Source organism: Oncorhynchus kisutch, linkage group LG1 (assembly GCF_002021735.2).
Source record: "Oncorhynchus kisutch isolate 150728-3 linkage group LG1, Okis_V2, whole genome shotgun sequence".
Classification (NCBI taxonomy): Eukaryota; Metazoa; Chordata; class Actinopteri; order Salmoniformes; family Salmonidae; genus Oncorhynchus; species Oncorhynchus kisutch.
Genome location: NC_034174.2, coordinates 44,414,972 through 44,431,296, shown reverse-complemented (window position 1 = coordinate 44,431,296; position 16,325 = coordinate 44,414,972). Strand labels below are relative to the sequence as shown.

General features: G+C 45.5%; 2 protein-coding genes across 3 annotated transcripts in view; both read right to left on the bottom strand.

The window, feature by feature from the left end:
• Nucleotides 1-6,015, bottom strand: part of LOC109870016 (pleckstrin homology domain containing, family A member 6) — a 180,572-nt gene extending 174,557 nt beyond the window's left edge. The window contains exon 1 of one of the 2 annotated variants that reach the window (XM_031825423.1): nt 5,507-6,015. The gene's annotated coding sequence lies outside the window, so the exon portion shown is untranslated. The remainder of the gene's footprint in view (nt 1-5,506) is intronic. The other variant, XM_031825398.1, reaches the window with a different exon arrangement.
• A 1,542-nt stretch (nt 6,016-7,557) lies between these two features.
• LOC109893155 (protein phosphatase 1 regulatory subunit 15B) lies at nt 7,558-15,665 on the bottom strand. Its single transcript, XM_020486229.2, has 2 exons — nt 12,635-15,665; nt 7,558-9,647 (listed from the first exon to the last, which is right to left on the bottom strand). Exons 1-2 carry the CDS (start codon nt 14,609-14,611, stop codon nt 9,453-9,455), a joined length of 2,172 nt encoding a protein of 723 aa, XP_020341818.1. The 5' UTR covers nt 14,612-15,665; the 3' UTR covers nt 7,558-9,452.
• Between the last annotated feature and the right edge of the window lie 660 nt (nt 15,666-16,325).

Genomic DNA, 16,325 nt, shown 5'->3' with positions numbered 1-16,325 from the left:
GCCCTGACCTCAATCCTACAGAAAATGTGTGGGTAGAACTGAAAAAGTGTGTGTGAGCAAAGAGGCCTACAAACCTGACTCAGTTACACCAGCTCTGTCAGGAGGAATGGGCCAAAGTTCACCCAACTTATTGTGGGAAGCTTGTGGAAGGCTACCTGAAACATTTGACCCAGGTTCAACAATTTAAAGGCTATGCTATTAAATAAGAATTGAATGTATGTAAACTTCTGACCCACTGGAAATGTGATGAAAGAAATTAAAGCTGAAATAAATAATTTTCTCTAGTATTATGCTGACATTTCACATTCTTAAAATAAAAAGGTGATCCTATCTGACCTAAGACAGGGATTTTTTTGGATTAAATGTCAGGATTATATACAGTTGAAGTCGGAAGTTTACATACACCTAACCAACTTGCCAAAACTATAGTTTGTTAACAAGAAACGTGTGGAGTGGTTGAAAAATGTGTTTTAATGACTCCAACCTAAGTGTATGTAAACTTCCGACTTCAACTGTATATATATACATACTACATGACCTAAAAATATGTGGACACCTGCTCGTCGAACTTGTCATTCCATAATCATGGGCATTAATACGGAGTTGGTTCCCCCTTTGCTGCTGTAACAGCCTCCACTCGTCTGGGAAGGCTATCCACTAGATGTTGGAACATTGCTGCGGAGATTTGCTTCCATTCAACCACAAGAGCATTAGTGAGGTTGGTCACTGATGTAGGGCGATGAGGCCTGGCTCGCAGTCGGTGTTCCAATCCATCCCAAAGGTGTTTGATGGGGTTGAGATCAGAGCTCTGTGCAGGCCAGTCAAGATCTTCCACACCAATCTCGACAAACCACTTCTGTGTGTACCACGCACGGGGGCAATGTCATGCTGAATCAGGAAAGGGCCTTCCCCAAACTATTGTCACAAGGTTGGAAGCACAGAATAGTCTAGAATGTCATTGTATGCTGTAGCGCTAAGATTTCCCGCCAAACCCAGATTCTTCCGTTGGACTGCCAGATGGCGAAGCGTGATTCATCACTCCAGAGAAAGCGTTGCCACTGCTCCAGAGTCCAATGGCGGTGAGCTTTACATCACTCTAGCCAACACTTGGCATTGTGCATGGTGATCTTAGGCTTGTGTGCGGCTGCTCTGCCGTAGAAACCCATTTCATGAGGCTCCTGACAAACAGTTATTGTGTTGACGCTGCTTCCAGAGGCAGTTTGGAACTCAGTAGTGAGTGTTGCAACTGAGGACAGACTACTTTTACGCACTATGCGCTTCAGCACTTGGCGGTCCCATTTTGTGAGCTTGTGTGGCCTACCACTTCGCTGCTGAGCCGTTGTTGCTCCTAGACTTTTCCACTTCACAATAACAGCACTTATAGTTGGCTGGGGCAGCTCTAGCAGGGCAGAAATTTGACGAACTGACTTGTTGGAAAGGTGGCATTCTAGGACAATGCCACGTTGAAAGTCACTGAACTCTTCAGTAAGGCCATTCTACTGCCAATGGTTCTCTATGGAGATTGCTTGGCTGTGTGCTCGATTTCGTACACCTGTCAGCAACGGGTGTGGCTGAAATAATCCACACATTTTAAGGGGTAACCACATACTTTTGTATATATACATATACACTGAACAAAAATATAAACGCAATATGTAAAGTGTTGGTCCCATGTTTCAGGAGCTGAAACAAAAGATACCATACATTTTTCATACACACAAAAAGCTAATTTCTCTCAAATTCTGTGCACAAATTTGTTAACATCCCTGTTAGTGAGCATTTCTTTTTTGCCAAGATAACCTATCCAGGTGTGGCAGACCATGAAGCTGATTAAAGAGCATAGTCGTTGCACAGGTGCACTTTGTGCTGGGGACAATAAAAGGCCACTCTAAAATTGGCAGTTTTGTCACACAACACAATGCCACAGATGTCTCACGTTTTGAGGAAGCGTACAATTGACAAGCTGACTGCAAGAACGCTAGCCCAGGACCTCCACATCCGGCTTCTTCACCTGCGGGATTGTTAGAGACCAGCCACCCGGATAGCTGATGAAACTGTGTGTTTGCACAAGCGATGAATATCTTCACAAACTGTCAGAAATCGGCTCAGGGAAGCTCATCTGTGTGCTTGTCGTCCTCACCAGGGTCTTGATCTGACTGCATTTTGGCGTCGTAATCGACTTCGGCTGGCAAATGCTCACTTTCAATGGCCACTGGCACACTGAAGAGTGTGCTCTTCACGGATTAATCCCGGGTTTACACTGTACCGGGCAGATGGCAGACAGTATGTATGGCGTTGTGTGGGCGAGCGGTTTGCTGATATCAACATTGTGAACAGAGTGCCCCATGGTGGCGGTGGGGTTATGTTATGGGCAGGAATAAACTACAGACAAAGAACACAATTGTATTTTATCAATGGCAATTTGAATGCTCAGAGATACTGTTACGGGATCCTGAGGCCCATTGTCGTGCCATTCATCTGCCACCATCACCTCATGTTTCACCATGATAATGCACAGCCCCATGTCACAAGGATCTGTACACAATTCCTGGAAACTGAAAACGTCCCAGTTCTCCCATGGCCTGCATACTCACCGTACATGTCACCAAATGAGCATGTTTGAGATGCTCTGGATCGATGTGTACAACAGCGTGTTCCAGTTCCCGCCAATATCCAGAAACTTCACACAGCCATGGAAGAGGAGTGGGACAATATTCCACAGGCCACAAAAACATCCCGATCAACTCTATGCGAAGGAGATGTGTCGCCGCTGCATGAGGCAAATGTTGGTCACACCAGATACTGACTGGTTTTCTGATCCACGACCCTACCATTTTGTTAAGTATCTGTAACCAACAGAGGCATATCTGTATTCCCAGTCATGTGAAATCCATAGATTAATTGAATTGATGAATTGATTTCGATTTCCTCATATGCATGTTGCGTTTCATTTTTGTTCAGTATATATACTGAGTGTACAAAACATTAGGAACACCTGCTCTCTCCAAGAAATAGACTGACCAGGTGAATCCAGGTGAAAGCTTTGATCCCTTATTGATGTCACCTGATAAATTTACTCCAATCAGTGTAGAGGAAAGGGAGGAGACAGGTTAAATAAGTATCTTTAAGCCTTGAGACAATTGAGACATGGATTGTGTATATCTGCCATTCAGAGGGTGAATGGGTAAGACAAAATATTTTAAGTGCCTTTGAATGAGGTATGGTAGTAGGTGCCAGGTGCACCAGTTTGAGTGTGTCAAGAACTGCAACACTGCTAGGTTTTCTCACGCTCAACAGTTTCCTGTCCATGTTCCCATGAATTGAGGCTGTTCTGAGGGCAAAAGTTTGGGGTGCAACTCAATATTATGAAGGTGTTCTTAATGTTTTGTACACTATATTCGCTCCATTCTCAAACACATATCCCACATCCCTCTCAGTAACGTCGTTGATAAGCCGAGGAGATGTTATTGTAACCTGCAAACCCATTTCTACGACTCGGTGAGGATTGACATAAATAAGGACAGAGGTTGAAATGAAGGGAGGGAGATAGATAGATAGACGCAGTTGTTGTTGTTGTAGGTCTGTAGCAGTCCTCTGCAGAGAACAACTGTATTCACTCCACCCAGTTTTTTTTTGTGTGTGCGTGTGTGCGTGTGTGTGTGTGTGTGTGTGCGTGTGTGTGGTGTGTGTGTGTGTGTGTGTGGTGTGTGTGTGTGTGTGTGGTGTGTGTGTGTGTGCGAGTTTGTGTGTGTGTGGTGTGTGTGTGTGTGTGTGTGTGTGTGTGTGTGTGTGTGTGTGTGTGTGTGTGTGTGTGTGTGTGTGTGTGTGTGTGTGTGTGTGTGTGTGTGTGTGTGTGTGTGTGTGTGCACTGAGACGTGCTTAAATTCCTGATCACACCCTCTGCCGGAGAGGGTGCAGTAAGCACTGCAGCAATAACCCCACTCCCTGCAGAAACACACACACACTCACAGCTCAGCAAAACCATTACAAACGACATCTTGCAGTCATCATAGAAAAACAGCCATGGAAATGCAGGACAACAGTTCTATTTACCTTCCAGAAACCAATCAACACACAGCAAACAGAGGAAGAGATGGAGGGAAAGAGAGACTGAGGGCAGAGAGAGGGAAAGAGAGTGAGGTGAGATAGAGAAAGAGAGAGAGAAAGAGAGAGGGAGGGCAGAGAGAGGGAAAGAGAGTGAGGTGAGATAGAGAAAGAGAGAGAGAAAGAGAGAGGGAAAGAGAGAGGGAAAGAGAGAGAGGCAGACAAGAGACAGAGACACGGTGAGAAAACAGCCAAACAGACAGCAGTGTGGTCAGCAGAGGTGCTTGGGACAGAGAAGAGGGACGTCATTCGCAAATACAGCTCTATTCTGGGGATCATTTCAGGCCGCACCCCTGGCAGGGAGCTAGGAAGCACCATCAGAACACGGTGTGACCTGCCAACAGACAGGATACGTGTGTGCGCGTGGGAACATGCATGTGTGTTTGTGTGTATGTGTCCATCCACACGCATTCTTAAAGAAGCGTCACAAATCCAGTTTAATGCCTAAATCAGAAGCACCTCAACTGCCAGCAACTGCCAGAGTCTCAAAGAAGCAAAGAAAACACACACACACACACATACACTACAATACCCTAACGCTAAGGGCATTAAAGGGTCAGGCTAATTCCTCCGTCACTGTCAGGGTGTATTAATGGCAATGTTAATCAGACACCTAGAGCCACACACACACACGCATTCACGCACGCACACACACCGACACTCACACTTACACACACCAACACTCACACTTACACACAGCACACAGGACAGGCGCCTGTTGAAGTCAATAACGCTTATCCTCTGAATCAAAGTCCACCTCATCCCCCCTGCTTTGGCTCAGATCGGCTCTGCCGGGCTTGTCTGGGATGGGATTGGACGGGCTTAGTCCTGCCATGAGCCGTTTAACATGCAGCAGAGCACTGCCAAACATCACCCATCAACATGCATGGCTGGAGTGTTATAGCGAGTATTTTGTATGTGTGAATGTATATGCAGAGTGTGTGTGTGTGTGTGCGTGTGTGTGTGTGAGAAGAGGTGATGGCACCGCTGGGGTCCCTGACTGACAAGACTATGCCCATCTGCAGCGGGGCACCAAAACTGGCACCAACAACCTGGCTACTGGTGCCAGCCACATCTGAGCCCCAACACCCAAACACAACCATTACTTCAACCCCTAGCCAACCTCTATCCCTCTGAACCAACCCTGTCTCTGTAATATGAGAGAGAGAAAAAACGGCGTGCAGGAATATAGACACAGTCTATGACCATCGACATCAACACAAAGCAATACACAGTAGGCAATAAAACAAATAAACACAGAGAACCGTGTAATGGACAACCCACACACACTCACTAGCGCTCCCTCTTACTAGCTTGTTCACGTAAAACCAAGACATGTTGCAAATGAACTGGTGTGCACACACACACACACATAGATATTATGAATCTGCGTGTCCCTTACCAGCCACCTGCTGATGTGTTCAGTGTGCCGCTCCTCCTTCCTCCTTTGTAGTCAGTCAGTGAGGGTGTCAGACAGTCAGGCTAGAACAGTGTACATCCATCCATCCCAGGAGAGAGCAGCAGGCGGTCGGTCAGCCCGGTTAGACAGCAGGAGACGGGAAGAGAGAGTGTGACCAGGCAGAACACACTGTCTATCTATCCCTCCACGTCCTCACAATAACAGGGGAAAGACAGCTCTCGGTTAGTCAGAGAACCAGAGAGAGAGAGAGAGAGAAACAGAGAGAGACAACAGCCCCAGTAGCTACAGGCACCAGCGTGACTGAGCAGGGATACAGGACAATAATAGGCATCGTCTCCTCAGGAAAGGATGGATAAAGAAGGAATGAGGGGAAGACGAGGAGGAGGGGGAGCGACCGATTGATGCAACGGAGCATGCCCAGTCGAAAATGCCAGGGTATTTAAATGTCACATGAGCCCATCCAGGCTACAGTCCTCCTGTAAAGCAGTGAAGATAGAGAGAGATGGAGGGGAGCGGGAGGGATGGAGGAAGAACGACAGAGAGGGAGGGGGAGAGAGTGATTTTTGGATCGGTGGTGGGTGGTGACGTCACGGCTGTTCAAACCTCCTTTCATTAGAGTGAGAGAGAGAGAAAGGGAGAATGAGGGAGACCTGTAATCTCATCCTAGGCACCACCCCCAGGCATCCCAGTGAGCCAATGAGGTGACAGTATTGGTCAGTCCCCCCAGGATGTCCCTGCAGGAGAAGCACATTACCTCAGAAGAATAGAGTTCTCAGAAGGACAAAAGAAGAATAAGGACAAAAGGAGATCAGCTAACAGACAGTGTAATGGAAAGAACACAATGCAGATCAAACTTTGAGCTTAAAGGCCACACATGTCGTATGAGAAAATATAGACAAATCTCAATTTAACTGGTTCCGATTTGATCAGTTCTTCATATTTTGATAATGCTGTAACCACAAAAACCGGGGAGGACATACACTGAAATCTGCAATCAACCATCTTTGGGCGTATCCGACTACACATTTTCACCGTTTCTACCAATAATAAATGGACATATACTTAGTGTGTGCTACTTGGTTAGCAAAAAAAGGCTAGTGCAATGAATTTAATTTAATTCATATACAAATTGGTCATGTTATCACAGTGCAAATAACAATTTCTGGTCGTCTTCAGCTGAATTGCACAGTGACCGTTCTCTCCATTCCATTGACTGGTCGTTTGTCTCAATGGCTCGACTGGTGCACGGTAATGACTGTAACAACAAGCAAGAGCGACCTCTAGTGGTTGAGAATGATTACTTGAGAATATGGCTCTCTCCTGTGGGCATAAATGTAACTACAACAAAATACCACTGACAATATCGTATCCCACTAAAAGGATTCCTATCCATAACGTGTAAAGGATCTGCATAAGGATTTGTCTATAGGTTCTCCATATATACAGCCACCAATCTCATACCTAATTTTAAGTGCCTCTACAAGGATTGGGTCCAAATCAGTCCTAAAAATATGCTAATCTTTCTATAATCCTTTCCAGGCGGAGTATGCCTGTGATGTTTTGGGGAGACCGTCTGACAGCATCTGTGCATGTTCTTACATCTTACTGCACCTCACATTGTTGACTGGCTCCAGTTGCTAGGGATTGCACTACCGCTGACTATATTAAATACTGGGGCCTAGTACAGGTCCGGTGCATGCAACGTTACAGGACGTTCAGAAAGAAACGTACTGCGTAAAACTACAAATCACCTTGCTTAAGTAACTACTCATTATTATTTGTAGATCAGTCACAATTTACCCACAACGCACCATGGATTTGACGCTGTTCGAACACGGCCAACGCGTTGATGGTGCAGTACCATTTTATAACGACGGTGACCGTAGTCATCTGGTGTCTCCAGGAAGAATAACGGATCTCCCAATTCTTCCTCCCTCCAGTGTCGGTGGGTGTCAACATTCAAACCAAATAAGAGCAGCAAATTATTATTGAAAACGAGGAGATGTGGCGCAAGAAAAGAGACAGAAACATTGTTCATAATTGAAGATTTATTTTCACTGAATGTTAATTCAAAATGTATATTATAAGGAACAGTGTAGAACTACTAACTCATCCTAAAATATTTTACAAAAATAAATCAATTTCATGTTGACTGTATTGACTAAAAGAACACCAAGTTAAATTAGTTATATTTTTCAGTTCCCAAGCATCTTTTATATATTTGATTTTCTCCATGATACTGAGAATCACTTCAGAACAACGTGCATTTCACATCCCTGCTTTCTTTCCAACCTGGTCACACCAGCGATGAACCCTTTTAGCCACATAGGAGAAATTAACCCCTCAAAATGAGTAACACAACACTGGGTCCGTACAGGCATTACAGGGTTAATAAATAGTGGGGATAGGTCGTCTATAAATGGAGGAGTCGTAGAGCGCTTGCTTTCCTCGTCTCCTTTCCTAGATGACCACTGATGGATGCAAGCTCTGGAGAAGGGAAACGCATTACTGAAGGAAACCTATTGGTGCAAACTGTAAATAGATTAAAGCAATGTTGTTTTGTTAGAGGAAACCACAGTGATGACTAAGGGAGGTAGACGAGGAGGCCACTAAAGATGCATTGATCATGCAAATCATTTCACTTCACCCTTACCCATAAGCATTCACTTCGGCCTTTACTGATCATTGGCTTGCAGCCAGAGGAATTATTTTTTATTTTGCCTTGTACATTACTGGATAGGTCACAAGCAGAGCAATGCTATTGTCTATTCTATGATGTTAGTGTATTCATACTGTGGGCTGTTATGAGGAAATCTACAGGTGTAAATACTGGAAGAGCCAGTTGAGGGCAGAGGTGGGTTATCTTTGCAGTTAGCTAATAATACATGGGATAGAACTGAAGTCAATGGCTAATGAACGAAACCAGGAAGAGCCCACAACAACACAGGCTTGGTTTCAACACTTTACCATCAATACAGTATAGAGGCTTGCTTTACACGTCAACATACTGTAGGTTTACACCCTCAGCTTATGACCAAATAGAACACTTTCAACATCCGGGTACTCTGCTTGTTACGGCTTAGAGGAAGCCTTGAATTATTGATTTTTCTTCTGTTATTTCAAACCAGGTTTGTTTTCCAAAAGCTCTTAACAAACCCGATTCAGCTCCGGGGAGCAGTGTGACATTTGGCTATGGGTGCTCAGGGGGATAATACTGAACATTTTAAATACTGAACACGACAGTAGGCACGGCCTGGGATCAGGTTAACATGAAACAGAACACTACCAGGCAGAGACCCAGATAGCACGCGTCAGATAGAGAAGGACGGCGCAACACCGAAAGGTTCAGTAAACTCAACGGGACTAAAAAAAATGCTTTGAATCCATTTTAAAACTAAAAGAAACAGTCTTAGCTGAAGTGTAAAGTTCTGCGTTTCAGTCAGGTTACTGAGCACACAGCCCAGCAGGAAGACCTGCTCTGTGTTCGACTGACTTTCTCCCACTGGAACCAGTAAGCCCTTATTCCTTTACATTACCAGCACTCCTCCTAGTTAGCAGTCATCCTGAATCACATTGGAAATTAGGTCATCACTCCACTGAGGTTAAAGAAAAACAGCAAACGATCAGGAAGAGGGCAGTGAAGAGAGGGAGAGAGTCTTTTATCACATCTTCCCCAACACTCCAGACTGACGGTAAGGGGGGGGGGGGGGGGGTGTATGGGGGTTCTCAACCGCTCTAATGTCATCTTTTCTACACACCCAGGTTGAAGATGAGGTTTGGGGGTCGACAGGGAAGGGGATGAAGCATGACTTAGAAGTTCTGATGCATTCTGTTGAAGATGGGACTGGTGCTACAGGGGTCACAGAGAGACGAGACAGATGATCAGCAGTGTTGTAGGACATTAGGGGTCAGAGGTCAGGGGTGAGGATCAGTTGTAGTGCTGTAGTCTCTGGTAGACGGCTACGCGGAAGGTAGTGCTGAGGACGTAGCCGATGCCGTCCTCCACATCCTGAACGCGCCGGAGGAAACGAGCGCGGTCTCTGGCTAGCTCCTCCCACGGCCCGCACCGGTCCTCGTCGTCCTCGCTGGCGTAGAACTCCTCCACCGTGTCACAGAAACACACCTGGAGTACGACAGAACATCATAAGAATCAGCTTGACATACGACTACAACCTCCTCACTAAAACACACCTGCAGGATACAGAGACAACAGAGATCTCAACTTTCGTTGAAACTACATTTCAGCTTAAAATTACACGTCACTGAAACTACATTTCAGCTTAAAATGAAATGCGTCGCTTAACACCTGGGGGATTTTTAATTAAAAAGCCTCACTGGGTTATATTCCTAAATACTCTAAAAGGACTGCAGGACAACGCATCCAAAATCCAGGACTACAATTATGTCCAAAAACACTTCCATTAGAAACTGTAGGCCTAAACCCAGACATTCACACACGGAAAAATCACACTTGCTCCAGCTCTGCACATATTACTTTTTTCTCCAAACTCACTATACATCTAGCCTGCTACAGCAGCAACCATACGGGCAGAAATTGGAGGCGAAGTGAGAGCGAGGTAAAGAGGGGTAAAGAAGCTGAATCAGTATCACCATGAAATGACTGTTTGATGGATGGCCAGTAGCGCATCACAGAAGCACTAAAAATCACCTGCATAAAGCAGCAACCCACTGAGCACTGCAGACTGGGAGCAACTGACATACACTATTCAGAGCGGAGGTTATTAACTAAAGATGAAAGACACTGAAATGTGCTTGGCATGGGCTGGAGGGCTGGGAAAACGTTACAGGAGCGAGGTGGTTATGAGCTGACGCTCCAAGCCAGGGAAACGGAGAAGAAAGAAAAAAATAAGGCCGTCGTCTCTTTCCCTCCCTCGTCTTGCCCAGTTATCACTGTTGCTAAGTAACGTGGCAGTTCTGTGCTCATAATAGGGGGGATAATGTCACAGAACAGGCATGGAGAATGAAGCCCGAGCATTTCAAAGAAATCTGTCGGATTGTGCATTGGTGATTAAGTCTCCTCCCATGGTGATGGTCTTCCATTCCACTGTCTTGGAAAGGCACATTTCCACAGCTCTCACTGCCATCGGTTTAACAGCTGTCAATTTGCTGTCCTACGGTCTGCTTAAGCCCCATGACTGATTCATAGCATTAAACTGCATCTAGAATGAAAGATGCTTTCCCAGCAGTTATAGAGCTCCAGAGGTTCTCTAAAAACCCACTCTGTGTCTCCCTGGAGACGTAAACATGCTACGCTCTTTTCCCTATCTGCATGCTGACTGACTAGACGCCAACGTTGTAAATCCATCACACACGCACACACACAGAATGACACTGGTTCAACAACCAGCATAAGAATTTCCCTGACAGTGATAGCCACATTGGCTATGGAGCTTGAACGATGCGCTACGTCGCTAACAGAGGACATTTGTATTCGTTATCATGAATGGAGGGCACAAGCTATTAGGGCACTAAACTTGACTACTGCACTGACTAAGATGACTGATGATTGGTTAAAATAAATGGATAATAAGATGATAGCTGGAGCTGTATTGTTAGATTTCAGTGCAGCCTTTGATGTTAAATAGTTTTTGACAAAAAAAGTTACTTGCTATGGCTTTACTTCACCTGCCATCAAATCGTTGGAGTTATTTATCCAATAGAACCCGGAGAGTGTTCTTCAATGGAAGCGTCTCTAACGTACAATATGTACAGTGTCCCTCATGGCCGCTGCCTTGGGCCGTTACTCGTCTCTATTTTTACAAATGATTCGCCGCTGGTCTTACACCAAGCTAGAATGACTATTTATGTGGCTGATTCCACACTCTCTATGTCAGCACCCAACGCCAGTGAGCTCACTGAAATTCTTAATAAGGAGTTACAGTCAGTATCAGAATGGGTGATTAATAATAAACTGGTCTTAAATACGTCTAAAACCAAAAGCATTGTATTTGGTTCAAAACATTCTCTAAGAGCTAAACCTCAACTGGAGATGTGACCATTGAGCAAGAAGCTAAACAAGAAGCTAAACTCCTAGGTATAACAATGGATGGTCAATTATCATGGGCAAGTCCTTTTGCTAAAGCTGATGTGAAGATATGTCTGTTAGAAAAAAGAAAGTTGTTCTGCATTTCTTACGCAAAAATCAACTGTACTAGTTGTTCCGGCTCTGGTCTTGATTACTGTCCGGTAATATGGCCAAGTGCAGCAAAGAAAGACCTAGCAAAGCTGCAGCTGGCTCAATACAGAGCAGCACTTCTTGCCCTTAACTGCACACACAGAATGAACAGCAACATGCATGCCAGTCTTCCCTGGTTGAGGCTTGACGAGAGATTAACTGCTTGTCTTCTAATTACGAGAAATATTACTGTGACGAAAATGACAGATTGTCTGCATAATCAATTAACATTCAGCTCAGACACCCAGAAATAACCCACAAGACATACCACCTGGGGTCTCTTTAGGTCCAAAACAAATTCAGGGCAATGCAGTTTTATACAGAGCCATGATTGCATGGAACTCAAATTTCCAATTGCGTAAGCAAACAGCAAAATTACTTTTGAAAAACAGATTTTAAAAAAACTAAAAACTAATGGAATGGCAGGGACTGTGAGTGGACATGGACACATTCTTGAGTAGTATTGTTTGTATATCTTATTTTACATTTGTGTGACATTCGTTTTATTTTCTTGGTCACATCACCTCACTCACATGGCCAGGGAAAACTCCTGGACCCATCTATGAACGATAAAACGGGGCGTGGCAGAGTGTAACATACAGTCATAATACATCAAGTACACTACAGGAGATAAAAGACTTCCTCTTCAGCTACTCATTAACAAATACAGCTGTTTCTGACTGCTGAGTGGGAAGATTCAATATTTTATGACTCAATGGATTTCCACATTTTACAACAGTCACAGGAATGCGAGTGACCAAGGTCCACAGATGACAATTTCACTGATAAGAATAGGACTACCTACAATTCCTTGAAAAACATGTATAAAGAGACGTATAACAGTGTGTGTAAACATTATTTAGGCCTATTACGAACTCTCCACTAGAGAGAGCAGTGTCTGAAGTCATACTGACCTTTTTTACTGTGACACAGCCCATGGTGGTGATCTCTGGGACGGAGAGGATCTCTGAGAAGCCACTGTCTAGCCTCTCCTCTGCTGCCTCTGTCTTGTACTGGGGAGGCGAGTGGCTCTGTCCCTGTTCATGATGGGGGGAGCATGGGGTTGTCTTGCTGCTCCTCTTACAGCGCGCCCCTGTCCCTGCACCTGCTTTAGCCCCTGTCGGCTCTCTAGTCCTGAGCGGGACCTGGAAGTTGAAAGGGCTGTAGGGGTCTGAGGAGGAGCTGAAGGAGTTCCACAGCCTCAGGCTCTCAGCCTCATCCACCTCACCACTGCTGGACTCATCCCCAGAGCTAAACTCCTCCGCAGGAGAGGAGGAAGAGGAGAAGGGAGAGGGGGGTTGATCTGGAGGTGAGGCTTGAAGGGAGCAGGCTGCTGTGGCTGTAGAGGTGGACAGGATGGTTCTAGGGCTGGTGAGGAGGGGGGCAGTAAAGAATTGGGGGTTATAGGGATCATTGCTTTGGCACAGTGAGTTCCACAGTCTCTCCGTTTCTGAGTCTGGCCGCTCGGAATCGGATGCATCCTCCTCATCTTCATCTAGCACATCGGAATCTGAGAATTGTGACGAGCTGTCACCGTCAAAACCATCGTCATCCTCGCTGAGCGAGTCATCTGATTGGCTGTCATCACTGCAGGGGCTGCCCATGATGTAGGCGATAGCCTTGTTACTGCACCGAGGTGCGGAGGGGGGCGTAGCGGACGCCATTTCCTCTTCCTCAGAGTCTGTGACGTCTGAGTCCTCAACCTCCTCCTCCCCTTCCATCCCTCCTGTGAAGGCCGTCTCACCCAATTCTCCCTCCGGCTCCCTCTTACCAGAGCTCCCCTGTGTTGGTGTGTCTGTCTCTTTTCTCTCTGTGATCCCCTGTAGCTCTTCACAGGGAAGCCTCAACATGTACAGTCTGGAGGTAGAGTGTTCTTCTTCCAGACTGGAATAGCCATTATCCTGGTCAGGGGTGAGAACGGACAACTCACTGAAGGCAGTGACAGCTACAACACTGACAGCATGACTTCTGAAACAGACTGTTTCCCGGTGATCTAAGGGGAGAACATCAGGGCTAGGGAGAGATTCTGTCCGGGTGGCCATTTGAAGGCTTCCATTGTCCGTTGGCTCCTCTTTGTGGCAGAAGGGTCCAGTCCTTTCGCCACCATTGCACTGTACAAACAGCTCTGTTGGCATGGTAACGGCGGCCTTTGTGCCACACTCTGGTTGATGACAATGGACGTTGCGGTTGTGATTGTTTTCCACAGTCCTCTCTCTGCTCGACGACAAATTTGACAGCAACCCTTGAGCACTGTCATCGGTTCCCCAAAGCCCGCCCCACCATTTACCATCGGTACTACTCTTTGCCCTGGCTGTCACCGCGTCTGATGAAAAACTATCCCCGCCAAGGACGTGCCCTTGCTTGGCGTGTTTCATTTCCTGAGACGACGCTGCGTTCAACAAAACTTTACCGAGAAAACCGGTTGCGAGGTATCCTACCGGAGTTTGCCTTAAATGTAAGTCCATTTCAGCAGCATTTCGAATCCCTAACTCGCTAAGAGAATCTGCTGTCAACCAATTCATACTACTATAACCTGACGCTGGTAGCCCATGCTGGTATTGCAGGTATGGTAGGCGGTGTGCATGGTGCGGAGTTCCAGGCAATATGTCATCCAGTTGTCCTAAAAACGCACTTTCTGCCTCTACAAAGTTCTGCTTGAAATCCCAACTGACCCACCCTGACACACTGTCGGCCAGGGCAGGATTCCGAGGGCGCCCTGGTAAATAATTTTGCAGAAATGACAGGGCAGGCCTAGAAATCACGGAGAACATGCCCATCAACGAGCTGTTCTGGTTTGGTTGCCGGAGAGAGGCCACTGCATGCCCGGCGGCAGTGGATGGAGGTGTCTGCACCCCAGAAAAGTATTCCCCGCGATTCATGTTCCTAAACATTCGTACTACTGGCTTGTGGCAAACAAATTGTCCCTATGCAAGATAACTAAATGAGTAGTTTTAATAAAGAATACCAATTGACTGCTTTCCGTTGTGCAGTTTGTCTAAAGCGTTTTGGTTAGCTAACGTTGCTGTATTAAGTTAAGTACACGTCCAGGAGCAACGTTAACACGTTGTTATGAAACAACTAACGTTAGCTTAAGTCCATTACGACCAAACTTAGGTCTGGCAATCAAGGATAGCAAGAACTTGCAACTTGGTAGCTAGTTTTCACAGCTGTTAACAGGCTAGGTAACGTTAACTAACGACGTTATCTTGATTTGAGATTGTTCGCTTCATTGGCAGTTGTTGTTAGCGACAAAATCTGGTAATTTAGCTAGTAACTTGGTGTGCATTTCAGATCAGTGAAAATGCCATTACGGTCCCTTATCCACTACAGAAGGTTAGCAATAGCATACCGGTTAGCTCTCCTTAGGTTCCTGGATAGCATCGTCCATGTTGTCCGCGACTCTCATATTCTTTCGCGCAGTAAGATTCGTAAAAACAGCGGTCGTCGTGACGGTAGAAACGGAGCAGAGACTTGACGAGTCATAACATAGGGATAAATCCAAGTCCAACGATGATATAAGAGCCATTTTTGGTCTTGCCTGGAGAAAAAGATGGTTGAATTCCAGCACGTAACTAGAACTTAAACTAAGTTAGCTACTAACACTAACCAATGGAGGTTTTGCGCCACAATCAGTGGTCTGAAAAAGAGACTTCAACGAACGGACTATATGTATATTCACTCGCTACAATGAACCTAATCGAATGCCACCGTAAGACAAATAATAGTCTTATCTAGATATCAACTAAATATATTATTTCGCTGTAAGAATTCAGGGCTATATTTCTCCTCTTTTCTCAATCGTTGTTTCATTTCCTTGTGCGGCTGCTCATTTGCCCGCTTTTCACAAGAGGATTTCGTCAGAAACTTTAGGGGGCGTCGTGAAAGAGCCTTTGTAGAACTGTTTAGGGACCGTCGCAGAGTTACCGGCGTCAGTAAACCACATAGGCGGTGTTGCAAGACACGCAGTGTCCCGGTTATATAATGAAGTGAATCCAAGTCCCGACTCCTGCAGTGTATAGAAAAAGCCCAGTGTGACAGGTGTTGAATTGGTTATACTTCACACTGAATAAAAAAGTATTGGGTTTCAAGATAAAATGAATAGTTAGAAATATTGCATCTTAAAAATAGGAGTTTGTTTCATACGTATTTGCATAGGGTATAGTATTTCTGAAATCAACCCATACATCAGGACTTGGAATCATATATAGACCCCTATAGGCCTACTAGTGTGTTTAGCATCAAGTTAACATTCCACTCTGTTGCCCTCCAGTTGCAGGCGGCCTATGGATGGCTACTATACTGACACAGCACACAACAGCAATAGCCTATCTTTCACGTTTCTGGAGCATGTGATTAATAAGTGATGCAGCAAACCCACGGTGGTCCTGATCGCTGTGGAGAATGGGTGTTTGGTCCCATTTGAAGCCATTAGCGTTCTACCGGTTTACTCTGTGAGAGGTGTCTGCTGCTCTGCTGAACTTTTGATGCAGCAGTGTGTCCTGTAGGAGGCCACCCACCCATGCATGTATTTATGAAGTATGCATCATGTCCCATTTTCTCTGAGTGCTGCCTGTACGGTCTTCTAAGGCATAAAATATTAATGAC